At 37.5% G+C, this 26,652-nt stretch overlaps 1 protein-coding gene across 2 annotated transcripts; it reads right to left on the reverse strand.

The window, feature by feature from the left end:
* Positions 1 to 1,193: 1,193 nt before the first annotated feature.
* Positions 1,194 to 26,077, reverse strand: sts (steroid sulfatase (microsomal), isozyme S). Of its 2 annotated transcripts, none has more exons than XM_084107136.1 (10): positions 25,653 to 26,077; positions 24,981 to 25,134; positions 24,517 to 24,638; positions 23,453 to 23,575; positions 14,818 to 15,232; positions 10,577 to 10,713; positions 6,890 to 7,027; positions 6,573 to 6,732; positions 6,158 to 6,279; positions 1,194 to 2,851 (listed from the first exon to the last, which is right to left on the reverse strand). In XM_084107136.1, the coding sequence occupies exons 2-10, from the start codon at positions 25,124 to 25,126 to the stop codon at positions 2,478 to 2,480; spliced, it is 1,737 nt and encodes a 578-aa protein (XP_083963262.1). In that variant the 5' UTR covers positions 25,127 to 25,134; positions 25,653 to 26,077; the 3' UTR covers positions 1,194 to 2,477. The 2 variants fall into 2 exon arrangements, with proteins under 2 accessions (XP_083963262.1, XP_083963261.1); XM_084107135.1 differs by having other exon boundaries at positions 25,662 to 26,076.
* Positions 26,078 to 26,652: the final 575 nt, after the last annotated feature.

Here is a 26,652-nt window from a genome sequence, read left to right on the forward strand (position 1 = left end):
AAAATTGAAATTGTGATATTTCACTGTTATCTAAACATTTGAACATCTCTAAATGTGTGCTGTGCAAATGAAAGATAAAATATGATAGAGAAAAAGAATGAACAGTGAAAGTAACAGAAGCTCATATAATATATATGTTACCGGCAAAGTGTGAAATCCCGGTATTGTATAGAATGCCTAGGCAATGTATAGAATTCCTGATGTTTTTTGCAAAAAATACATTACCTAATTCTATACATTACCTAGGCATTCTATAGAATGCCGGATTACACACTTTGCCGGTAACATATATTAAGCCAACTAATAAGATTTATAGTATTTTGGTTTCTCTACCCAATACATTTAAAAATTACAAATGCAGTCAAAAAACAGGTATTGGCACTCTGTATCGGCAGTACCAAAAATAAAAGTATTGGTATCGGACTCATTCTGGAAAAAGTGGTCTCAGTGCATCCCTATATGAGTGCAGCTTTAAATATATTTATGTTTCAATTTCCAAAAAGTTATTACAAATAAAGTTTATATAGGTTTTAGAAACCTATCCTTAAGCAGAGCATATGTTCTCTGCTTGTACCTTTGATCATTTAAGCCAAGCAGGCCTTCCATAATGCAATTGATTGATCTCTCCCCTTTGCAAAAGCACCCGGAAAATCAGAATGATTGAACTTGTCTATTTTGACATAGGCCTAGATCTTTTTCGGTTTGAGGAGACCCATGCTTCAATTGCTTTTAAGGCTCCCCTGGGTACCACCATCTGCTCTTTTAGCTTTATCTTTAAAGTCAGTCTAAGTCAGTATCTGTTCACATAAAAGTGATTCAGTTTAGTAGATATGCTGTAAGAAGTGGTCAAAAATGTTTTCAATTGTATTCAGAAAGATGCTAGTAAGAGTTATTTGATCATGTCAAGTAACACCCACTTGAAATTATTTTAAGAACTTGCACTATTTATTCAGGACTGTGGATAATCATGGAATCTTGAGGAAATTATGCATGATACTGTATCAAATGGTAAACATTAGTTAATGATCAAAAGCCCATAGAGCTGACACTCTCAAATATGAAATTTACCTCATTTAAATGACTATCAATATCTGATTAGCAAATGTTTTACATATTCCAGAAACAGTGATAAATACATCAAGCCATGACGTACAGCATAATTTCAATAAATATCACATCTGGCTCTTAAAAAATTAGGCAAACCATCTTTTTATTTCCTGATACAGACCATTTTTAAATGTGATGAGATTAGTGTAATGAACATGATGTTGAGAGCGTGGAGAGCCTCTTGAGGCTGGCAAACCATCCAGCGCAGCCTGATTAGTCACAAAAATAAGCAAAACATATTGGATACCAAAAATACTACAAAAACCCTCAGAACACCAAAGCCTGTAAGAGGCATTATGGGTATTGAGTTATTACCGGTTGCAGGCTAGATCAAAGCTTACGAGCATAAAGGTAGTAATTACAGCTTCACAAAATCCCTGAACTTACGCTGTTGAATCAGGATGATGCATATCCAAACTAGGAGGAATACAGAACTCAGAACAGAGAATCTGGCTGCAGTTACAAACACTCTAGCCACAAATGACCTTAGATCTTAGGATACAAATTTGGCTGCGCAAAAAATGTGTGCAGTATTGTTTTCCCTTCTTTTTCGTTTTTCGCTTAGGGGTTAAAAAGATGTCCGAAATACCTTGCTGTGAGCAGCATTTAGATAATGTTAAAATGTGCTGTGCGCTTACCTCTCGATAGCAAAATAAACACACAACAAAAATGACAGCGGTGAGAAAACAGCACTTAAGGAAGCGTTCATAGCGAAGTGGTTATGTTTGCACCAGGTCTACAATTCGGCACTCCAATCAAGTCACTTCATGTTACATTTATGTGTAGTTTATACAATAGATTGCTTTAAAGTATTAAAAAAACAGTGTCAGTGTTGCTTTTAACTAATAGTACAACTTCAATTTCTACTATAAAACAGCTTTTCAAAGTGTTGTGTTCATACTCAAGTCTGACCTTGACGGACAGAACAGAAGAAATGAACCAGAGAAGATTTCCATGTCAAAGAAGGTGGAACACATAAAGCACACATTATTACGAAATCGCCACAGACCAATGGTAGTTTGAAGGTATTTACTAGCCAGAGCAAACTTTCCTGTATTGTTCTCTTTGGCAAACTGTTTCGAACTCCCAAAAACAAATTTCATTTTGACCTGATTTTGTTGCACATTTAACCCATTAAGGTGTGATCACATTAGCCAAATTTCAGTGACATTGTAATTTCGTCACTATTGTCAATAGTGAACCAATATCTTTTTTGTGTCAAACCCAAAGTCACATGGGTTTGGGAAACATAAAGGTGAGTAAATGATGGCAATTTTTCCTTTTTGAGCAAACTATCGCTTTAAGTATTACATGCCCTCCTTGTACATTAAAGCCACATGATTTTGTGTATCGAACTATTTTTCTTAAAGCTAATGTCGTAGCTTCTCTATCTGATGATCTCGTTCACATCTGCAAAGCTGACTGAGAGAAGAGCAGCAGGGCTGGAGCCAGGGCTTCCATACTATTTGCAGAGGGGAAAGCTGTAATGGGACGGGCTTTAGACTCTGTGTATGACGGCTTACTGCTGCCCTTATGACCTTTAGAACTGAGTAGAACTGGGGCTCAGTGTCTGGACTCAGGGGGGTGCTTTCTGACGGGTCTCTTGACAGGTCATAAAGCAGTGGAGGGTCATGGAACGTGATAAATGGCTTGATGCAGAAGCAGATATGAGTGTGGAAGCACGCAGAGCTGTTCTGTGGGTAGAAGTCAGGTGTAAAGAAAAAGGCCTTCCAGATTGCACTACCTGGAAACACAGGAAATCTTGTTTTCAAATCATCTCCTTTATCAATCCATTTCTCAATATACAGTAAAATATTATAATTTTTTACACAGATTATGATCATAGAAAAGTCATGTGAAAAATAAAGGACACCATTTAGAATTTTATGGTTTTAATCAGAACATGCTAAAAATCATCTGGTCGTTAGCAGGTCTTAAAATTAGGTAAATACAACCTCAGATGAACAACAACAACTGACATATTACACTGTGTCATTATTTATTGAACAAAAAGAAAGCCAAAATGGAAAAGCTATGTGTGACAAATTAAGTACACCCTATGATTGAATTGCTTGTAGAGTCACTTTTAGCAGCAGTAAGTTGAAGGAATCTTTTTCTGTATGACAGTATCACTCTCTCGCATCATTCTTGAGGAATTTTGGCCTGCTCTTCTTTAAAAAAAAAGTGACGTGAAGGCCAAGTATGGTAACCCATACTCAGAATTTGTTCTCTGCATGTAACCCATAAAAGTTAGTGCACACACATAAGGAGTAGTGAGCAGTGAACACACACACACACACACTGCAAACTGTCCAGGTGGGCAGCCATTTTGCTGTGGTGCCTTGCTCAAGGGCACCTCAGTCATTCCCCTGCCGGTATTGAGAATCGAACCCACAACCTTCGGGATACCAGTCTGACTCTTTAACCATTAAGCCACGATTTGCAATTTAGCCTCAGTTCATTGAGGTTTGTGGGCTTTTTTTTTTTTTTTCACAGCTCTCTTAAGGTCCCGCATCAACATTTCAGTCAGGTTGAGGTCTGGAATTTCACTGGGTCATTGCAACAATTTGATTCTTTTCTTTTTCAGCCATTCTGTTGTATATTTGCTGGTGTGCTTGGGATCATTGTCCTGTTGCATGACCCAATATCAGCCAAGCTTTAGCTGTCGGACAGATGGTCTCACATTTGACTCTAGAATACTTTGGTATACAGAGGGGTTCATGGTCCACTCAATGACTGCAAGGTGCCCAGGTACTGTGGCTGCAAAACAAGCCAAAAATCGTTCACCAGCGTGATGGACAGTTGGTATGAGGTGTTTGTGCTGATATGCTGTGTTTAGTTTTTCGCCTAACTTGGTGCAGTGCATTATGGCCAAACATCTCCACTTTGGTCTCATCTGTTCAAAGGACATTGTTCCAGAAGTCTTGTGGTTTGTTCAGGTGCAACTTTGCAAACCTAAGCCGTGATGCCATGTTCTTTTTAGAGAGAAGAAGCTTTCTCCTGGCAACCCTTCCAAACAAGCCATACCTGTTCAGTCTTCTTCTAATTGTACTGCCATAACTGAGGCCTGTAGAGTCTGAGGTGTAGTTCTTGGGTGTTTCGCGATTTCTCTGAGCATTGCATGGTCTGAAATTTGCTGGTATGTCCACTCCTAGGAATATTGGCAACTGTCTTGAATGTTTTCCACATGTGAATAATCTTTGTAAATGTTTGTAAATGTCAGTATAACCCTTCTCAGATTGATGGCAGCAACAATTGCTTCTCCAAGATCATTGCTGGTGTCCTCCTTGGCATTGTGTTAACACACACCTGAATGCTCCAGACCAGCAAACTGCCAAAACTGCTGCTTTTATAGAGATGATCACACTTGCTGATGATCAATTAACCAAAGACATTTCATTAGCAGCGTCTGATTTCTACTAACCCTCTTAATTCCTATGAAGCAATAAGGGTGAAGTTAGCAGCTTTTCCATTTTGGCCTAGTTTTTGTTAAATAAATAATGACACGGTGTAATATGTAATGTGTTGTTGTTCATCTGAGGTTGTAATTATCTAATTTTAAGACCTGCCAAGGACCATGATTTTTTATTATGTCCTGATACATAAAACCATATAATTCAATAGGGTGTCCTTTCTTTTTCACATGACTGTGTATATATATAAATAATCAAGAGTATAGCATTGACAACTAACAAATATGAACAAAAATTGAAAATAGCTGAGAATGGCTCTTTGTGCTGTGCATGTAGAACCTTTCAACCCCTTTACAATGCGAGTAAATCACTCGAAAATGCAACCAAATTTCACACAAGGCAACTAAAAATTTATTTAATTAGTCGACAGCTAGCAAATTGTACGATTACAGTCCCCTGTAATTGAGTTAGAGGCAAAAAATTTAACATTTAGCGCAGATATAATTTCATTGCCTACTGAGCTTTACACACCATTGCTTGGCTGAGAGCGCCCTCTGTCTCTTTCTCTCACACACACGCACTGTGAGAGCAAGAGAGAGAGCACATGCAAAGCTCGTTGACTGAACTGTCACTGTCCCGATTGGACCAGTGCCGAGTCGTCACGAAAGTTTATCATTTCTAAACCTTGCCAATTTAAACTTCAAAGCACAAGACGACACGAAAAATAAGTTTGTGAAGTTTTATGTGCACAACTGAAGCACGTGCCCAGAAAGCAGCGTCTGACAGCACGTGAATCTTGTGTTTTAAAGGACAATTTCACACAAAATTATGACAAAATGTCTGTCTTGGTGAGTATCCTAGTAAACACAGTTGGTTATGTCTTAAGTGAATGTAAACAGTTGAGAAAGAAAATGCATGTGTACAGTATCAGTTTATTGGATCCATACAATTTTTATTAAAGTGACAGCAGCCTAATATTCCTGCTGCTGTCTGTTTGTAATGTTAATCAAACAACCGACTAATTGCAAAAATCACTCATTGACTAAATAACTTGTGTAACTTTAATAAGGATTCATCTATATGTAATTTATACACTGATGTCTATGCAGTGTTATTTTAAATTTGATTAGGCTACTTTATCCAATATCTGTACCTAATCTAATCTTGATCTGTTAGATCTACCTGTGAAATCTGAAAAGCACTGTTTATTTAATTTGCATCTTTGTTTTATTTCTTTATTTGTGCTATTGCTTGTAGTTCGATTATTTGTTCTTATTTTATTACAGACTGTTTCCTTGACTTTAATAGTGTTTGAAATGTATATTTTATATTACATTTATGTAGATTTTTTTTAATTTGCATTCTTGCATTCCATGTAAAAAGTCTGGCAATTAGCAAATAGCGACTCAAGCTTCAGTGTGTCCGTAGGGGGTTGCCTTTGTCAGAGACATCAGTTTTCAGTTATAAATCAATCAATCTATCTATCTATCTATCTATCTTGAATCACTTGAAGAGCAACTCAGCAAAAGGTCTACTTTACAACTAACAGACTAAAAGTAATTATTTAGATGATCAAAATAGTTATTAGTTGCTTCATGAGAGCGTAGAAAGGTAGGTGCATTGAAATTAGGACTCACTGTTAGGATGATGCCATCGGACAGCATTCAGTTCGGCATTGCAGTAATGAAACATAAATTCATGTTCAGAACGCTCCACTTGCCCTTGCAGCAGAGGCATGAGATCATGGCCATCAATGACTCTGAAATGGAAACAAGTTGTAATGCATTGCAAATACTAGCCTATTTAGTGAGTCTTTTTAGCAGTTTGGGTGGCCAAAACACAAAACATCATTATTCTATACTAATTAGCTAATTTGGGCATATGTTCATCTTATTAAGTAACTGAAAATACAATCTAATCAATTGATTTCTGTATATCCAAATATTTCAATGTATATCTCCTGATTATTAGCATCTATTATATCTGTATCTTGTATCTGTTGTCTCAGTAACCAAATTCTTGACTGACAGATCTTGTTGCTAGGCTACAGACCTGTCACTAGGTATGGAAGCACCAGCTAAATTCAGCACCGTGGGGAAAATATCCATGTTGCTAGTGGGCTCATCAATGACCTTCCCAGCAGGCAAGACACCTGGCCAACGAAGAATCCCCGGTATCCGAATCCCACCTTCCCAATTGGTAGACTTGCCAGCTGCTCCAGTGAGGGTATGGAGAAACAGAGGGAGTGAAATCGCAGTTACTGTTCAACTTTTAAACTGAAAATAATGCTGAAATGTGATACTTTGCTCATAAGGGTTGATAAACTGGTCCTCAGGACTATTCTATGGGCAAACCCTTGGACAGAATACCTTTGTATATGCTGCTATAACCCCCGTGCATCTCTCCGTGAATGGAAATCTCTTCCAGGTGAGGCCCCTGATCTGAAGTCATGTAAACCAGAGTGTTTTGCTTCAAGTTTAAGCGCTCCAGAGTCTGCATGATTTGACCTAAGAACAGCAACAGCGTAGTGAGAAGTCAGACCGACAATAAGATCAATATTAAAATACTAAAATGAACCTGGGGCAACATTTAGCATAATCTACTTATCTTAACTACTTAAAAAGCTAAATCTTCCAGTGCAATGCAGTACTGAATTGATTTCTCAAACATTGTCACTTGGGGTTTGTTTAAACCCATAACACTAAAGTATAAACTTCAAATGATTTACATGTAGCACACACTTTTATTTAACCAATTTACAATTGCAGTTTAAAACATTTTTGTGTGTTTTTGGGTTTATAGTAAGTGCTCTGATTACACTTTATGTGATTTAAGTTTAAGTGATGCCCGAAGAGGAGTATCTTCAGTTGTCTCTTGAAGGTTGTGACTGTATTAGCAGATCTAGTGGATGATGAAAGTTTTTTCTACCAGTTCAGTTCAAACCACTTAACATGCACTACAGACTCTATTCGAACTTTGTTTTGTCGATGTATATACTACTACTATAATATAAATGTAAGAATGCATTCTTAATATCCGTCATTAATAACTGGCATCCTTGTAAAATCTGCATACTGAGTTGCGACTGGTCTTTTTTTCCATGCATTTGCATTTTGAATTGTACTTGGCATTTTTTCATGCATCTGAGGTATTTAAAGGGATAGTTCACCCCCAAATTAAAATTATCTCATTTATTCTTTATGAATTTATTTCTTCTTCAAAATTTATTTTGTAGAATGTTGGTAAGCAAACACTTTTGGTTTCCATTGACTTCCATTATGTGAATGAAAAACCAGTGAGATTTTTTTTCAAAATATCTTAGAAATTCATTCAGGTTTGGAAAAGTGTAAGGGTGAGTAAATTATGACAGAATTGTCACATTTGGGTGATCTATCCCTTTAACCCTCTATAGCCACCATTACACTGGACAAAAATGGACAAAAGTTCTGATACACAACTTCATTAACACAGAACCAAAGCTTGCAAAGTTTGTTCTTGAAATTTAAACAAAATATTAACACTTATTTTGTTGCCTTCAGGAAATGCAAATCTAGCTTTTTTTTTTATTCTACCAGTCAAATGTTTTGATACAACTGACTAAATGTAGGTTATGATCTTAAAAACCATTAGATATTAAAGCTCATGCTTTAATATTTCAATAATACTAGAAAAAAAAAAAAAGAAAAAAAATGTGTCTAGACATAAATTCCCTAAAAAATATTGTAAACTCAAAGGATGATTGGAAATGTAGTGACCGTGACAGCTGGTATCAATTCATTAATTCTGCTTATTCTCCCGAATACTCAAGTATGACTGAGATAACTGTCCTTCACTTTAAAATGATCGCTCTTGCACAACAGTGATGAAAGTAACCATTCTGTGCTATAAACAATGGCCTTACTAAATTTATGGTAACTATACTCATTTTTCGCACACACACACACACACACACACACACACACACACACACACACACACACACACACACACACACAAAAACTCCATAGACATTTTTTGAACCCATTCATTGTGTCCTTTTAAGGGACACTCTCATTGGTTTGTGATAAATTCTTTCTCGGCTCAGCTACCTCAGAAGATAAATTTAGCAAATCTGATAAATCTGATTAATTAAAGGCAAGAAAGAGCATAAAGATGTAGTTCAGTTCGAGATAATAGCTTATTACCAAGACTTGCATTGTAAGGCCAAATGTATGTTGACTTCCAAACACCACACCTATATGTGTTTGTTGATCATTTCATTTCAAACTTATTTTCCAAAGCAGGGGTGTCAAACTCCGTTCCTGGAGGGGCACTGTCTTGCACAGTTTAGCTCCAACCCTAATTAAACACACTTGAACCAGCTAATTAAGGTCTTTGGGATTACTAGAAGCTTCCAGTCAGGTGTTCTGGAGCTGGTTGGAGCTACACTAAAAACTAAAATAATTTTAGAATAGTTTTAGAAAATAAAATAGTTTGAAATCGCCCCCTATACCCTCATTCACTATTCCCTACATTACTCCACTTGAAAGAGTGAATGAAAACGAGTGAGTGAATTCAGACACTGAGGGCTGCTGATTTTGCATAGTTTGTGCTTGCTGTTTAATAATAATAATTTGAAACGTATCAAACTGTCAGATCCAGTAGTAATGAAAAGATTTATCTTGAACTCTGCCATGGAAACTAACATTAATTAATCAATTTAGTAACAAATTAAAAAAAGGAATTTATACCTGCGTATATTTCGTTGGACCAGCGCGGTTTGGAAAATGGATGGATGATTCAGCTGCGGCGCAATCTCCATCTCGGGAATTCATTCAGTGTGCGACTCTCACAGTGCATTATGTGTATTCTCTAGCCGTTGAGCGTACATCGGTTGTACACTCGTTGTTGCCGTGCATTGTGGGATTGAATGAGTGCACTCAATAACGTCCACTATGGTTTTGGACACCACTACAAATGGCTGTCCCCTCAAATAGTGCCCTATATAAGGGTATAGGGGGCGATTTCGGACACAGCCCTAGACACAGGCACATGTGTCTAGGGCTATGAGAGATACTCCACCCAGAAAATGAAAATTCTCTCATTATTTACTCACCCTCATTCCATCCCATGTGTATATGATTTTCTTTCCTCTGAAGAACACAAACGAAGATTTTGAGAAAAATAATCCATCTCTATGAATGCATATTATGCAAGTTGTGCTTCACACCATAAAAATTAAAATGACAGGATAAGGACAACTTAATTTGATGAATCAATGTCTTCTAAAGCCAAATGATAGGTGCGTGTGTAAGAAAATGGAAACTTTTAACGATAAACCATAATTTCAGGTCAACTGTCACACACAGCTGTCATGACAGTGCCGTGAAGCTTTACGTCAGCATGTTGTGAAATATGATGAAAGCGCATTCTAAAAAAAAAAAAAGTGACGCAAAACCACAGAGGATTGTCACGTCTCACGTAAGTTTAGCAACATACTGATGTTTATGTCAAGTGTGAATTCGTATGAACCCAAGTATGACACCTGGCCGGAAGCAATACTTTATATTTAAAATAAATGTTTCTTACACACACCTTAAGTTTTGCTTCAGTAGACATTGATTCATCAACTGGGGTAGTAAGGATTCCCCATTTAATTTACATACATTTGCATTATATAGACTCACAGAGATGGATTACCCATATATATCTGGGTCAGCATGAGGGAAAATGATATGTAAAAGTTGAGAGAAATATTAATTTTGGGTGGAGAAGTTCATTTTTGGGTGAACTATCCCTTTCATTTTTTTACAGCATGTTAGGGATGTTAAAGGGATAGTTCAGCCAGGTTTGGAATGGAATGAGGGTGAGTAAATGCTGACAGAAATTCCATTATTAGGTGACCTATCCCTTTTAAGATAACAGTCTGATGGAACTATTGAGAGGGTCTTGTATAGGCTATGGGGTGCACAAATTCAAGCATGGTAGTCAAGGAGGTGTCCACATACTTTTATCGAACTATCAATTTATCTTTAGAATATTTTTGTGACAAGGCAAAGTCAAAAGTCATTCAGTACCTACACTCCAGTCTATCTCCATGACAGCGTCACCATAGAGGCCATGCTGGCTCTTCCCCCTGAAGAGAGGAGAGGCAAAAAGTCCAGTGTGGACTTGAATGAATGAGAAGAAGAGCAAGAAAGGACTCTGTGAATTCCTGTGGGGAAAACAAACAAACAAACAAACAAACAGAAAACCCTTAATGTTCCATCTTGCATTGCCATTGGACAAACACAAAGCACATAATTTCAGGGTTGTATTATCCCATCAGATCAGGGATCAGAGCCTGGCTGAAAGGGATTTGCTTCCATGTGAGGTTTCATAAGGCTTTGTTGATGACATGTCTTACAATAGTGCAAGGAGAGAATTTAAACTTGAACATTACTATAATGTAAGAATCTATTTTTAGTTTTACAGAGAAAAAAAACACAATTTCCCAATAAACTGATTCTCTGATACAGCTAAGAATTAAGGCAGAGAGATACTGTATTTTAATTAACGGAATAAAAAATAAAAAATTCTGTCATTATTTACTCACCCACATGTCATTTTAAGCCCTTATGACTTACTTTCTTCTATGGAGCGCAAAATTACACATTTTGAACAATTGTACTTATCATTCCATTTCACAAAATAAATTGGAACTGATGTGTTTAAACTTCAAAGGACACAAAAGGACCATTATAGTATCATAAAAGTGGTCCATATGATTTCAAATCTATTTCAGATCTTCTGAAGCCAAACTGTGGTCATTATTCACTGACAATTATATGTTTATGGTGTTTTCGTGTCTTTTTAGAATCTTGAAAGCCTCAAGGCTGGAATAGAGACTGCAGATTTGGGGCAGTCAGAATTAACAGATTTCAGGGGACCCCATACCAGGGGTTCAGACAGGAACGTTTGTTAATAATAGCATTGATAAAAACTATCTAGATATTGGTTGATAGTGTTTTGATTATTTATTACTCCTATTTTTTTAGCACTTTAATGTTCAAGGTTATTTTATATCATGATATACAGTATGTTATAACCAAATTATTAATATAATTGTTATTATTTCTATTAATAGTAATAATATTTTTTTATTAGCATTAACTGTGATTAGAAAATGAACACAGTGCTGTGCTCCACTCTGAAACATGCAGCACATCAAACTATATTTATGAAAAAATTATATATATGAAAAAAAAAAAGTAAATAACTTGTTAAGAGGACAACACTGAAGTTTATCTTTTCAACCTGTATTTTTGTAATGAAATTCAATAGCCTACCGTGATAAAGTACCTGGCTGTATTTCTATAAGACCTTATGCGCCAGAGAAACGAGGGCGCAGCCATTTTAAGAATATTGTCTTTTGAACTTCTGTTTTTGCGGTTGCTCTGTATAATTCTATGGTATTGCTGTCCAGGATTAATTAGCTTTTGAAGTGGATTTACTTAATGTAAAGTTAACGAAAGTTATCATGAGGATTGTAATGTTCAAAGCTGATGTCTTAACAAATGTCAGTAGACCGGGAAGATTTTAAAACGAGCCGACCATTCATAAATACGCAAGATCGCTGTGAAAATACAGACCGGAAGACAAAAAGACAACGAGCACAGTGCTGAAAAGGAGCGGGGTTACATTAGCTTTATACTAGTTCTATATACCAGTGGCGAGCGGTGACTTTTTTAACTGGGAATGCTGGGCTATGTCAAAAATGCACCTGGTGCACGTTGGATGGGTTTGTAATAAGCGCGTTTGCTCGAGACAGTGTTCGCTGCTCAATTGTTTAATCATAACACATGGCAACAAAGCTAAAAGTTTCCTATATTTGAGCATTTATTGAAAGTAGCCTATGTTTACCTGTAGATGCCTTCACAAGCACCCGTAAAAGCTGTCGAGCGCGACGCACGAAAGGGTGGCATGCAGTATTTTTGTTATTCCGCTAGGTGGCACTAATGTCACAGAAACGACATGATTCACCTTTTAACGGTACGGCCACGGCTCTGGGTCAGGGGGGTAATTGAGCGCTCAATTTCCGTACCACCCCCGGGAGCCGCCATTGGCTAACAAGCCTTCACCTGCTGTTAGCATCCCATTGACTCCCATTCATTTTGGCGTCACTTTGACAGCGAATAACTTTACATCTGAGGCGTTTAAAGACTCCATTTGTCCATTGTTTATTTCTAAAGAAACACGACAATGTATAAAAGGCTCCATTACCTTGTATCTTACGTTATGGCCCCGTATAAGCAGTTTTTGTAAAAGTAGGCTAACGATTGCGTCATAACTACGCGACTCTCTGGAAATTAGCGTAGAGACAGGAAGAGAAGTTCGCAGTCAATCGGGGGGACGTGGAGGCATAAAGTCCGATAAAGTCAAGGGAGAAGCCCACAGAGAGTTATGACGTTGCTCCTGCTCCTAGCTCATGGACAGCTCCTACTCACACTCTCCGTCTCTGCAAGATTCCGAAGGGAATGGTTCAGATTTCACTTGGCACAGCTACTAGAAAACTTACAACTGTCAGGCAGGCTGCTCACGTCACATCCACGTCGTCAAGCTCAGTTTGAGTCTGCGCAGTACGCTCAGCCATCAGGAAGTGAGGGCTTCTAATTTGCTTCACTTCTCTCCGTTGAAACCTATGGGGTCGCTGTGTCCAGTTTATATACTGTCTATGCTCTGGGTACGGTGCATCGTGCATTAAATCAGAGATGACAACTAAAAAACACCATGGCAGGCGTCAATTCAAATGTATGCTAGAAGTGTTTTTCTTTTATTAACAATTAAAAATAAGTATTATATAATAAAATTACTATTTTAAAAAATAAGTTGAAATAATGCAAAATGATGACGGTAACAAGCGCATAGACTACGATTAACAGCCTCGGACAGTTACAGGAATTTAGCCGTCTAGCCCCATAGACTCCCATTCATTTTGCACTAGCCCACGATCACCTCCAATGGAACTCTGGTGGAAGTACAACCAAAATTCGGTACAATAGGACTTAATAGGAAGTGCCAAGGCTCTCCGTAGATGGGCTCTGATGATACATAACAACATAACAAGAGCGTAACAGCCAAAGCTGCTGTGAATCAGCTTACCCGGAACTATCAGTTAGTGGCAGATTTGAAGAAAATGTCGACCGTTGTTTGGCAAATAAATAAATAACTGAGAGTTGCTGTACTGTATCATCTAAGCTTTATGATACACCTCAAACAAGGGAATTTATAGTAATTTATAGTGTTAATACTAATCAGTCCATGAATGGCTTGGGTATGCAGAGCATTCGCAGCTTATATGGACCACATGCCCCTGCTAATATACTATATCAGAAAGCTGCAGTCCCAAGCTACAAAAATCATATTATTATTATGTTTTCTATAACCAATATTTCAGAATAATATATATTTTTATGAGAAGCAAACTGACATACGATGTCTCAGAGAAATGTATCAATTTAGTGAGCTTTATGCTTAACTACCTATCTGCCAATACAGTCAGAAAAAAAAATAAACTTAAAGTTTGCTTTAAAAAAAATTAAAATTTGCTGTAGGTAGGTGGGCCTCATTTTGAAAATCTGCTCAGGGCCCCCAAAATACTAAGGCCGACCCTGAGTGTATGATGGGCACAGACATTTTCTTTTTTCAGACTGATTCCATTCAGACAGAGAATTTCAAAAGTGTTTGATATTTTGAGACAATTTTAGAACACATACTGTTTTCTTTTGTCATTTGTCTCCTAGCAACAAGGTGCATGTTTCTGTGTGAGTTTGTGTTCGAAACTACTTAAAATTCTGGACATGTGTAATCCTCAATTGTTTAGTGCAGTTTTTAGCCCAGTTTTTCTCTATAACCTTCTTTTTTTTTAAGCCATGTATGAATCCTAGTGTTATAAAATCTGTTCTGAATTTAGTTGTGCAGTGTACTTCTACAGTTTGTCCCCATTCATTGTAGTTGCAAGAGCAACCTGGCACAGAGAAAATAGAGTAATACAGTTTTGGAATGAAAATGAGCACATCATGACAGAATTTCTTTTCTTTTTTTTCGGGGGGGAGGGCGGGGGGGGGGGGGGGGGGGTGACGTCTACCTTTAAATTCAGAGGGTTAATCAAATTAATAATGCAAAGGCTTAAGCAAGACCTTCAATTTCAATACAGACCTTTCAAACTGGATTGGCAATTTCCCTTGATATTAGTTCAGTAACTGCATTAGTAAGCTCAAACTGGGTACCTAAAAAAACTTTTTGCACTTTAACATGGACATAAAAAGTAGACACATACCTTTCCAGATACTCTATGGCTTCACTGGTCATCCTTTGAGTGAGGTTCTCTGATGTATATGGTTGCTCAACAATCTCCGCCCCTCGCATGACAAAGCAATTTAGATTGGGGAATGTGTACAACAACACACCAAAGAGACTCACAAACACCCCTACCAGGACCAGAAAAACAAAAACTACTTTCCTGGTCACAGTTATTGTCCCTCTAATATGGAGTAACACCAGGGAAACCAGACCGATACCAAGGGCCATGTATGGGATGTGAGCATGTACGTGATGTAAGACAGAGCCATGTCCAGGCTGGCAGTCCCGAAGGTGCGTCATAATGGTGCCGTAGAAGTAGTCAAAGCCATGAGAGTTAGGATGGTGGCAGTGGTCGGCACTATCTTCACAGTTGAGACCCAGGTGCCATTTCCCTAAAAAAAAAAAGATACATAAAATTTTAAAAAAAAAAATGCATAGAATTTAATGTTTCTCATTCTAACATTCATCCAATTGCCACGTTCACACAGCAGCAGAATATGGTTGTCAGTTATGTATTTGAGTCCTGAATACAGTTATGTCCACACACATTTCAGTTATTTATGGGAGTGACAACAACATTCTTTAATCAAACTCACACCTGTAAATTTTCAGGACTCACCAACCAGACTGGACAACTAGTTGTCTGTCACGTCATAGTCCGAGAGAGATGCTCTGCAATGCACAAACATGTGTCTACCGTGTGTTGCAGGTTTTAGTGTGTGGTTTCACTTTTGGTAACTTACAGCGATGGAGATATGAGGGTCATATGTAGGTTTTAGATCCAGTCACTGCTCTCCACCGGAGCTACTCATGCCAGTTTTTTTGTTCTACCTAAACGCAACTCAAATGCTCCGCTCTTCACCCAGATATAAAAGCTGCTGTCGGTTAATGAAGATTTGACGGATGAAATCACAACTCGATTGGACTCTTGTCGTGTCAAAAGTGATAAGACATTTCAGTTTTATGTACTCCCATTGCATGTTCATACAGACAGTATTTGAGATGCTACTGTAAGTTGTTGTTTGAACGGAACATTATGAGACAATGAGAAAATGGCATAGAACCAGTTCATTTATAGTTCACTTACAACATAGTTTTATATAATTAGTTTAATAATTAGGTTACTAAAAATATAAAATAATTTAATATAAACATATCTGGACTTACAAAATGCTGTGTGTGTGTGTGTGTGTGTGTGTGTGTGTGTGTGTGTGTGTGTGTGTGTGTGTGTGAGAGAGAGAGAGAGAGAGAGAGAGAGAGAGAGAGAGAGAGAGAGAGAGAGAGAGAGAGAGAGAGAGAGAGAGAGAGAGAGAGAGAGAGAGAGAGAGAGAGAGAGAGAGAGAGAGAGAGAGAGAGAGAGAGAGATTTTACACTCTTGCTGGTTTAGAGTTTAACCCTAACCTTTCATTGCTGTCTGCAGTTGCTTGCATTTCAGGATAAGAAATGTCTTAGGCCCTATCTTTTAATATCAATTTTAATAACAAAAAAAGGCATACAACCAGTTCATTTGTAGTGCCCTGACAATATAATTTTATATAATTAGTTTACGTATTAGGTTTATAAAAATATAAAATATACCTTAACATAAATCCTCCTGGAAGTACAAAATTTTGAGATGCAAATGATACATTTATAATCACCTGAAACTAACCTATGACATCTTGTCACAAGCAGTTTATTTAAATTTAAATGATCTCATGGATTTGGTTTACGGTCATAGTGGCACCAGCTGACTGCAGTCAATGTAGCGTATTCAAATGACTTTGACATAAGCCCTATTCGGACGGGACAAGTTTAACGTGGAGAGGTGGGGTAAAGTAATAATTACCAGAGCTTCTCAGTGATTTTAGTCCCGTCCGAATGTGCCATCACAGTAATCATTATGGACAATGTCAGTAAAGATTACGCCGACTTTTACCTTCAGTAAAAAGGTCAGGAAAAATTACCTCAGGTAATACTAATCCTGTGCGAATAGACCCACTGTAAATATGTACGTACATATTCTGTCATTTCTTATTTAAAAGTAGTTTTCCACGTTTTTTTCCAAGTATGGAGGCGCTTGAAAAAGCATTCAGTTGTGTTCTAGGCAGTGGGACGTCAAGTCTGTAGCAAAACTCAAGTGTTTTACACACACCATTCAGATCAAACAGGAGGTCGAAGCACAAAAGCGTTAGATAAGTACCTATTACCAACACAATACAATCTGAATTTATTTAATACATACAACCGGACCTAACTATTTTATTTAGGCTTATAAAAATTTAGGTTATATATATATATATATATATATATATATATATATATATATGTGTGTGTGTTTGTGCACAACATGATATCAGGAAGCAACGTAATACGCACATGACAATAGGGAGGTTACGCTGGTGCGTCATTCGAGTTACTCCTCCCACTTCTGCTAGTTTTACTAAGACATCTTATCCCGTGCGAATTGGCCATTATTATTACAGATGTCCTGTGGTAAAATTACATTACCCCACCTCTCCATGTTAAACTAGTCCGAATAGGGCTATAGTCTTCTACAGGCTTTAAATGCATATTGCCCATCATACACAGTTGCCCTGAAGTTACAGGGGTGGCTGGGGCTTGGGGCCCGTCATTGCTGCTTGCAGCTATATTTCTTCTTGTTTCTGGTTCACTGAAATCACTGTATTCTGGTCAGATCAGACAACACCACAGCGGAGGCATGCATAAATCAGCAGGGGGAAACCCACTTGCCACAGCTGCACAGTTTGGCAGTTAAGTGGAGGAATGCACATTCCCATTCATTATGTGTGACAGTAATCAACTGGTGACTCAAGTGTGCGAGAGATACGGATATGTCATTTTATGAAGGATGCACATAATTTAAAAACCACTAAAACCATCCTGGGATCTAACTGTGAAACGCACTCTCTCAATCCCCTTTTGAAACAAACATTGATTTCCCACAAAAGATGAAAAGCATCTACTTTTCCCAAAGACAGCTTTACAGCTTGCACTGTTTCCTGCAAAGTGAATCAGCGAGCTGCATGCTCTGTCACTGTACCCCACTTGCTTGTGAACCCACATTTGTCCCTGAGATGAGTCTTTAGCTGCTGCTGGCTTTTGATCCAGTGGTATATCATGGTGTATCACTGATTTTGATACACAGGGCAAAACACAAACTACAAAAGTGAATCGCAGTTCCCAAAAGCAGGACAATTGTTTTCAACATCAGAACCAGAGAGAGCTTTATTGCCAGTTCAAAGAAATGTGGGCTGGGTGTGTGGGGTCCAAAGTGTGTAAAGATCTTGGAGGTTGGGCAGGGGGAACCAATAATCTTCTCAGCCGTCCTGACTGTATGCTGTAGTCTCCTGATGTCTGATTTGGTAGCTGAACCAAACCAGACAGTTATAGATGAGCACAGGACAGACTCAATGACAGTGGAGTAGAACTGTTTTAGCAGCTCCTGTGGCAAGTTGAACTTCCTCTGCTGACGAAGGAAGTATACCTAAGGTATAAGGTAGTAACCTCTGCTGGGTCTTTTTCACTATGGAGTCTATGTGAGTGTCCCATTTCAGGTCCTGAGAGATCTTAGTGCACAGGAACCTGAATGACTCCACTGTTGCCACAGTGCTGTTCATGATGGTGAACAGTGCTGTTTTTTTTTTCTCTCTGAAATCCACTATCATCTCCACTGTTTTGAGAGTGTTCAGCTCAAGGTTGTTATGACTGCATCAGACAGCCAGCTGTTCAACCTCCAGTCTGTAAGCAGACTCGTCACCATTTTGGATAAGGCCGATGACTGTTGTGTCATCTGCAAATTTCAGGAGCTTGACAGAGGGGTCTTTTGCAGTGTAGTCGTTTATGTACAGGGAGAAGAGCAGTGGGGAGAGTACGCAACCCTGAGCAGCACCGGTGCTGATAGTGAGAGTCCTGGATGTGAGTTCCCCCAGTCTCAATAGTTGCTGCCTGTCTGTTAGGAAGCTGGTGATCCACTGACAGATTGGGGTTGGCATGTAATGCTTGGTCAGTTCAGCTGTGAGAAGATCAGGCATGATGGTATTGAAGGCCGAACTGAAGTCCACAAGATCCTTGCGTAAGTCCCAGGTCTGTCGAGATGTTTTCAGGGTGTAGTGCAGTCCCATGTTGACTGCATCATCCACAGACATGTTTTCTCTATAGGCAAACTGCATGGGGTCCAGTGATGTTTTTCAGGTAGGCCAGCACCAGTCTTTCAAATGGCTTCATGACCAAAGATGTGGGAGTGACAGGTCTGTAGTCATTAAGTCCAGTGATATCTTTTTTTTTTTTGGGGTGATTTGCAAGATGGTCTCGAACCGCGATCGCTGAAATATGAGGCGGGTGCACTAACAAGGACGCTAAACAGTAAACACTGCATTCTCTAGTAGACATCAGCCTGCACAACTCTCACTAGGTGGCCTCCGTTACACGCAATGAAGGAGTGGATGTCTATTTATCGTAGCAGAAGCGCAACAAAATAATGCTTCACGAAAAATAAAGTGAAGATGATGAGCGGATGACAAGGAAGCACAAAATATTAACATACCGATGATCCAGTTTTTTGTCCAGTAAGAGTAAATGTTTGTTGTTAGTTGCCAACAGCACATCAGCTCCAGACAAACAATGACAACAATTGCCACGCCATCATGTCACAACATTGATAATAACAACTGTTTCTTGAGCAACAAGCAGCCATATTTGAATGATTTCTGAGGTATCATGTGACTAAAGTAATGGCTGCTCAAAACTCAGCTTTGCCATCACAGGAATGAATTACATTTAAAGGTAGCACTTTATTTTGATTGTCCCCTTTATACATTCTGCTGACTATAAGTAATGTTGCATCTACATGTCAACTAACTCTCATTAGAGTATTAGTAGACTGTCTGCTTAAAGGATTAGTTCACTTTCAAAAAAAGTTTTGCTGATAATTTACTCACCCCGATGTCATCCAAGATATCCATGTCTTTCTTTCCAAGGTCACGCGTCACGTCATCTATCTAAGTTATTTGTCTGTGTACTCCGGTTCAAAAAGGTAGGGAAGGGCGAAAAATGTCATCTCATTTTATCCTCCAACTTCAAAATCGTCCGACATCTTTGTTGTAATTTATTATTATTATTATTATTATTATTATTTAAAAAAAATTCGTGACCTTTCCAACGTGATGACGTAATACGTGGCACATCTCAGAGATGGTACAAGACGGGCATACTTAAAAAGTATATATATATTTATTTTATTTTTAGAAAATGACTGATCGTTTCGCTGGATAAGACCCTTATTTCTCAATTGGGATCGTGTAGAGACTTTGAAGCTGCACTGAGACGGACATTTGAACCTTCTTTGAACATTGGAATAGTTGGTTGCCATTGAAGTCCATTCTGTGTAGAAAAATCCTGGAATGTTTTCCACAAAAACCTTAATTTCTTTTCGACTGAAGAAAGAAAGACATGGATATCTTGGATGACATCGGGGTAAGTAAATTATCAGCAATTTTTTTTTTGAAAGTGAACTAATCCTTTAATATACACTTTATTTTGATGGTCCCCCAACAGACATTCTACAGACAATAACTGTCCAAGTAAATGTCAACTTATTCTACTAACTATATCCGTCTACTAATAGTCAACTAATACACTAATGAAAGTTAGTAGACATGTAGGCGTGACGTTACTTATAGTCAGCAGAATGTTTAAAGAGGAATCAGGTCAAGTCAAGTCACCTACATTTATATAGCACTTCTAACAATATAGATTGTTTCAAAGCAGCTTTACAATGATAATAGGAAATTAAAGTAACAGAGATTGTTTTGGCTTTACAGCAGCTCTAGAATAAAGTTTGTTCAGCTAAAGTTAGTTTTGATTGATTCACTTCCGTTGCAAAGATCATTAGTTATTAACTTAGGGGCTGCTAACACGACACCGTTCTAACAGAAAACCCTCAACGCGCTCCGGCCCGCTCATTCGCACAACAATAGTGCCTGGTGGCTCGAGAGCGCAAACCTTGAAATAGGTGCAAGTTTGAAAAAAAAAAGAAGTTCAAAAGCTTCAAAAACGCTGACGGCGTGCACATGCGTATTACGTGTTTAGTCTATAGGTATGTGTTTTAATATATATGTGCGCAGGCGTGTAGTCTTTCTTTAGAAATTGACCTCAACAAATTACTTGTCTGGCCTTAAAAATGTATAATACAGAATTATTAATCGCTTCCGCACAGCCATGTGAACTGGAAATATTTTACGTTTTTATTTATTATTTAACGTTTTATCTGTACAGAGGTAAAGGGAAGGGAAGGAGGCCTTCACAGGGACCATCAAAATAAAGTGTAACCCATTTAAAATATATCAAAATAAAAATTATTTTAATATTTCACACAAAAGTTATTTTAATATTTCACACTATTACTGTTTTACTGTATTTTTGATCAGATAAATGCAGTCTTTATGATAAGAGACAATATTTTAAAAAAAAATCTTACAGACCCCACACTTTAATATGCATATAATGCATATTAAAATGATTCATACATATCTATAATAGAGGGTATGCCCATGACGTCACTGTCGGCCGGAGTGACTGGGGTGGCAGAAAGACAGAAAAAAACACAAAACACATCTAAAACAGGAGAGAGCTTTGCGATTGACTGTACAACTAGGTTTGACAAGAAATCTGAGGTATATTTTTACAGAGTGCCGAAAGCTACAAAACAGAGAAGCAAATGGATCGCTGCAATTCATAGAAACAACTGGACTCCAAGCATGGAAAAGTGGATTTGCAGTTATCATTTTGTGTCAATATGCTGAATTTAGCAGTAAAATCATACCCTATATATTATATTGTATTAACTCATCAATTAAATATTTACCATCGCATATTCTACATAATTGGATTTTTAAATAAACACTGACAAAAAACTATACAAGTTTTAGGGCTGGAAGATATGATGATACATATAACATTGATATAAGTGATCGCCCAGATTTAGACCTACCTAATATTGTATTTATACAAAGCGTTCACATGCACAAGTGCCTCTAAGTGCCATCTGAAATTTTCTTCTAGAATGATAATTTTTATCAAGCTCGTATATTTAAGTTCAGTAATTTCACTTAAATGGCAATGAAAATTACCTATTAATTGTAATTTAAGTGAAATTACTGAACTTAAATACACGAGCTTGATAAAAATGATCATTCTAGAAGAAAATTTCAGATGGCACTTAGAGGCTTTTGCATCTGAACTCTTCATAGATAGATAGATAGATAGATAGATAGATAGATAGATAGATAGATAGAAACACACACACAATCTTGACTTTAATAAATCTATATGAAGTATTAAATTGTGTTAAGAGAACACAGTATTTTTAGCACTGATGTAACAATTTTGATGAAATAAAAAAATAATACAATAAAAATGGTATGTGTGGTAGGTAACATTCTATTCATAACCTTGGATATTTTTCAAAGTGATAATTTTGGTATTTTTTAAAACCAATAGCTTGTAAATTTGCTGGACATCTTTTGCCCCATGTCGCAAGAATCAGTTATACCAAATTACATTAGAGTGAGCTTGTAACCCCAGGAAGGCTTAAGCAATCATTCTATATTATGGGTGCTATATCAGTTCAAAGATATAAGCGGCAAGTCATATGGAATTACCTTTGTGCCAATAATAATGAACGTAACTCTTCAAGAAACTAATGCAAATATAAATTGAAACTGAATAAAATATCTGTAAAACTGAAAAAAAAAAAAAAAAAAGAAAATTATCTGAAATTACAAATGTGCTTCCAGACTTTTCATTTATGCTTCTGAAGCTTTTGTTTACGCTCCCTGAGTTTTCGTTCGCCATTCTGGCACATACAGTATCTATTGTGGGGGCGGGGCTAGCAGCAGTGTGTTCTCATTGGCTACTGAGTTTTTGATTAACAGCTTCTTGACCTGGAAGTGAAGACGTCAGTGTTGTGTTTACAACAAGTTTTATCCTTTAAATACAATTGCATTTTTCATAATGTTGGAAAGATTACAGGAGTTATCAGTAGTCATCATACTGTCTATACATATACATGATATATTAACAGCACGCCTCCAGCATCAGTGGTTGTACAGGTTTGTCATCAGACCGCGCACAGTCTAGAGTGTCCGTAAGGTGTGCACATATTTTAAAGTAAATTTTTTATAATTTCTGATATACTGCATACAGACATTTCAAAGCTTTTTTTGTGTGTGCGCAACTTTATACATCAAGCCCCAGGTAACACAGAGAACGAGTAAACATTATTCATTTACATATACTACCGACATTGTAAAAATACAAAGCGGATTGATAATCGGCAAAGTTACACTTTAAGGTTAACGGTGTAACTCCAATTCTCTAATATATTGGTCTCACAACACTTCCTTAGCTGCAGTCAGAACAAAGAAAAGATATGCTAAGGATTGCGCAATGGTAGGTGACAGCAGGGACAGGAGGTGGGGCCTCAGTGTCATTGCTGAGTCGTGACCTGTCGGTCAGTCACCGTGTCATTGATCACGTCTGAGGCATTTCCCACAGTAATATACTGTACAGGACTCTGTTACCAGATAACCAGGGTTATGAAAGTAACATACCAATTACAGCAGTGGAATAGCCTTGCCCTTTGACAGCCTTGGCAAAGGTGATTTCCTCTTGTGGAAGGCCTCCTGACGATGCAGTAAAGAGAAAAACTCCCATTCGGCCTTTTGTTGCCATACCTATGCCATCAAAAAAAGAGAAAAAATAATAATGTGCACATGAACTGAAAAACTTATAATTAATATTAAGTGTCTACTATAACTACTATGTACTAACATTTAAATTAATGATTTGATACAGTGCTCTTATTGTGTGCATGTTGCACATGTTTTTACACTGTACTTCTGTAATTACATCAATAATCACACTGTTGATTATTCCCTTACACCTACCCATGCCACTAAACCTGTCTTAACTTAATCTGTATCCAACTTCAATAGCATCAAAGGTGTTTTGCAATGCAACATGAACACAATAAGTACACTAACAGTAGCTGCATTTAAATGGACCCTGATAATCCAACTGTAATCAGACTAGTAGCTCAGACAAAGTCACATGTAACCACGTCAATCGGAATGAAACAAATCCGATTTGGATTGTAACGGGTGATTTAAACCTTTTCTAAGTTCGACAGGACAGATGTAAACACTTGATTGAATTGAAAACCGAAATTGTAATGTTTTGAGCATGTGCAATGAAGTAGAAACAGTACGTAATGACGTATAACGGACAGAACGAGCTGTAGTTGTTGTTTAATAAAGTGTCATTAGGGCTGGGCGTTTTTTATCAGATTTTTTTTTATTAATTTGAATTTAATGTTTTGCCACGATTTTATTATTTTTAAATCAAGAAATCGCGGTTTTGAATAAAAATGTTAGCAAACGTTACAATTAGACATTTTGACAATTCAGCAGTGATAACAGCTATTATTATTGTAACTTACAGTACTGTTAAAAACACTTATGTATATGAGAGATTCCTGATAAACAGGACAAATAATAATAATAGTCTTGCTCTTTAGCAGAAATCTCTCACATACAGAAGTGTTTTTAAACACAATCTCAACAATGCTTTAAAAACAGCACATATTGCTTAGTTCAGCAGTAACTCCAGGACTGACCTGATCGGATAGGGTATCTGCCTGTGAGGAAGGCTGCCCTGCTGGGAGTGCAGAGCGGCGCAGCAGCTATGTGTTGGGTCAGTTTCACCCCTTCCAGGGCCAGTCTGTCAATGTTAGGTGTCCTGCAGGCCAGGACAACCACAATACAACAGTCTCATTATGCTTATGAGAGAGATGACTATTCATCTAGGATCAAAACTTTCTTCATCTTTGAAACATATATGAACCCATCAAAAGGAAAATCCCATACATGTGTCAAATCTACTTTGCTTGCATGAGCAACTTTTTATTCAGTGGGAACTGACTTGACACTGATGGCATTAATGTATAGGCCTACTACTTCATATGCAGAGTACATAACAGCTAAAAGCTAAGAGATATTCAGATAACATGTCTATAGGCAGCAAGCTAGTGTGGATTTCCCGTAGAACAAAAAAGTAACAAACTGAATTGTATGAATAAACCTGAGGGTTGTGTTTCCGTAGCATCCAAGGTCTCCAATTCCCAAATCGTCGACCATCATAAAGACAAAATTAGGTTTTGTACCACTGTCTGCATCAGTACAGAGAAGCAGGCCAAGAGTGCACAGGATCCATAGAAGAGATTTCATTATACACCCTGAAAGAGAAAGAAGTCAACAAAAACAGAAAACAGATGAACAAAGAACATTTTGTGTCCTTCAACATGTTTAAACCATAAAACTACTAATTAGATATGGGGTCTAGTTTAGGCCAAAGAGGTAGGCTATTGTACTTTTTTTGTTTCAGTTAGTTGACAAGGCATTTGACATTTTTTTTAAACAAATCCATATTTGAGTTTTTTTTTTTTTTTTTTTTTTATGTTCAAGTCTTATATTTATATTTTACTTTATACTTTTAGTTTTTGTTAACATGGCAACATTGGGTCTGAAAAACAGATGAATGGTAGTCAATAACATTATGAGTTTATGAATAACGTTAAGTTACAACTGAGTGCACGAGTGCAATGTCCGTTCGTGTATCTATAGCCTATCAAATCCAATTTTTGCATTCCTAAATATTAAAATCATGAACTAGCCTTCAATACATTGTAAATACACTAAATATGATTATTATATTTTTTTTCATCCTAAAAACAGACTGTCTGCCGTGGCCTACCTGCTGCACCTGGGACGAGAAAGAAATCATCTGACGGCTGACAGAAACATTACTCTACAGATGACAGTTAATGCATAACATGCTCTTGTCCAGTGTAAACAAACATTATAGGTTCACAATATAAGGAAGCTGAGCACAAGATCACGTGTTTGCATGTTCAAGCATTGATTGGTCAACTGATATCGCGGAAATGTGTTTTTTAACCTATAACACACTTGACCAAATCTTCTGTACAGTGTGTCCAAAACAAGCACTTTTAGCTTGATTTGAATTGAAACTAAAATAAAATCTCCACGAAGGACCCGGAAATGTCACGCAGTTGCGATGTTGTTCCTCTTCCATGCATTCTCTGATTAGCAGCAGTGATTTTCTCCCCAACGAAATGTTCGGTTCAAGCATAACATAGCTACTTGTAAGACTAAAGACTTTCGTTTTTGTTTGCCTGCCGCAACATGCTTAGAGATTATAATTATAGATTTTCAGTGAAATAGCGCCACCTCTTGCTCATTTTTAACACAAAATGAATTTATACCATCTGGAATCTGCACCCTCTGCATACGGATTTGCGTGCGTGGTGGTCTACCGTTTTCATGACAGGAGAAGAGATCATGCTATGAAGCCTGTCAAAACACCGTTTGCAACCGATAATCCCGCTGCATATTAGCATAATATTTAAATTTTAACTTTTAAAGCTCGCACATAAGAAACTGACAGAAATTGCTCTGAAATTAGCTCTTTTGAGGTTTATCTCATTGTGCTGGGATCATGTGCGTTGAAGGAGAATGAGCTCCCTCAGTGGAATGTGTTGAGTTGTTTCTTTTATATTAAGCATAGCAGGATGCGATGTCAACCTACAGATCTATTTCATACAAACTGCACCAGTCTCACGCTGTTCAGCTCAGGAATATCATGGGTTCAGCAATCAACATCATTTCTGTAATGATAACCAAAAAATATTACAGATTTTCTTTTTTACAAAAAAAAAAAAAAAATAAATAAT

Source organism: Abramis brama, assembly GCF_963993115.1.
Source record: "Abramis brama genome assembly, chromosome: 2".
In the NCBI taxonomy this organism is placed as follows: domain Eukaryota; kingdom Metazoa; phylum Chordata; class Actinopteri; order Cypriniformes; family Leuciscidae; genus Abramis; species Abramis brama.

Excerpts from the sequence above, each read along its gene's own strand:
- sts (XM_084107136.1), bottom strand. The coding sequence starts at position 25,126 with ATGAAATCTCTTCTATGGATCCTGTGCACTCTTGGCCTGCTTCTCTGT. Across the intron at positions 23,576-24,516 it reads CAGATACCCTATCCGATCAG|GTATGGCAACAAAAGGCCGA; the intron begins GTCAGTCCTGGA and ends TTGATGGCATAG. Across the intron at positions 6,733-6,889 it reads TTATAGCAGCATATACAAAG|CTGGCAAGTCTACCAATTGG; the intron begins GTATTCTGTCCA and ends TCACTGGAGCAG.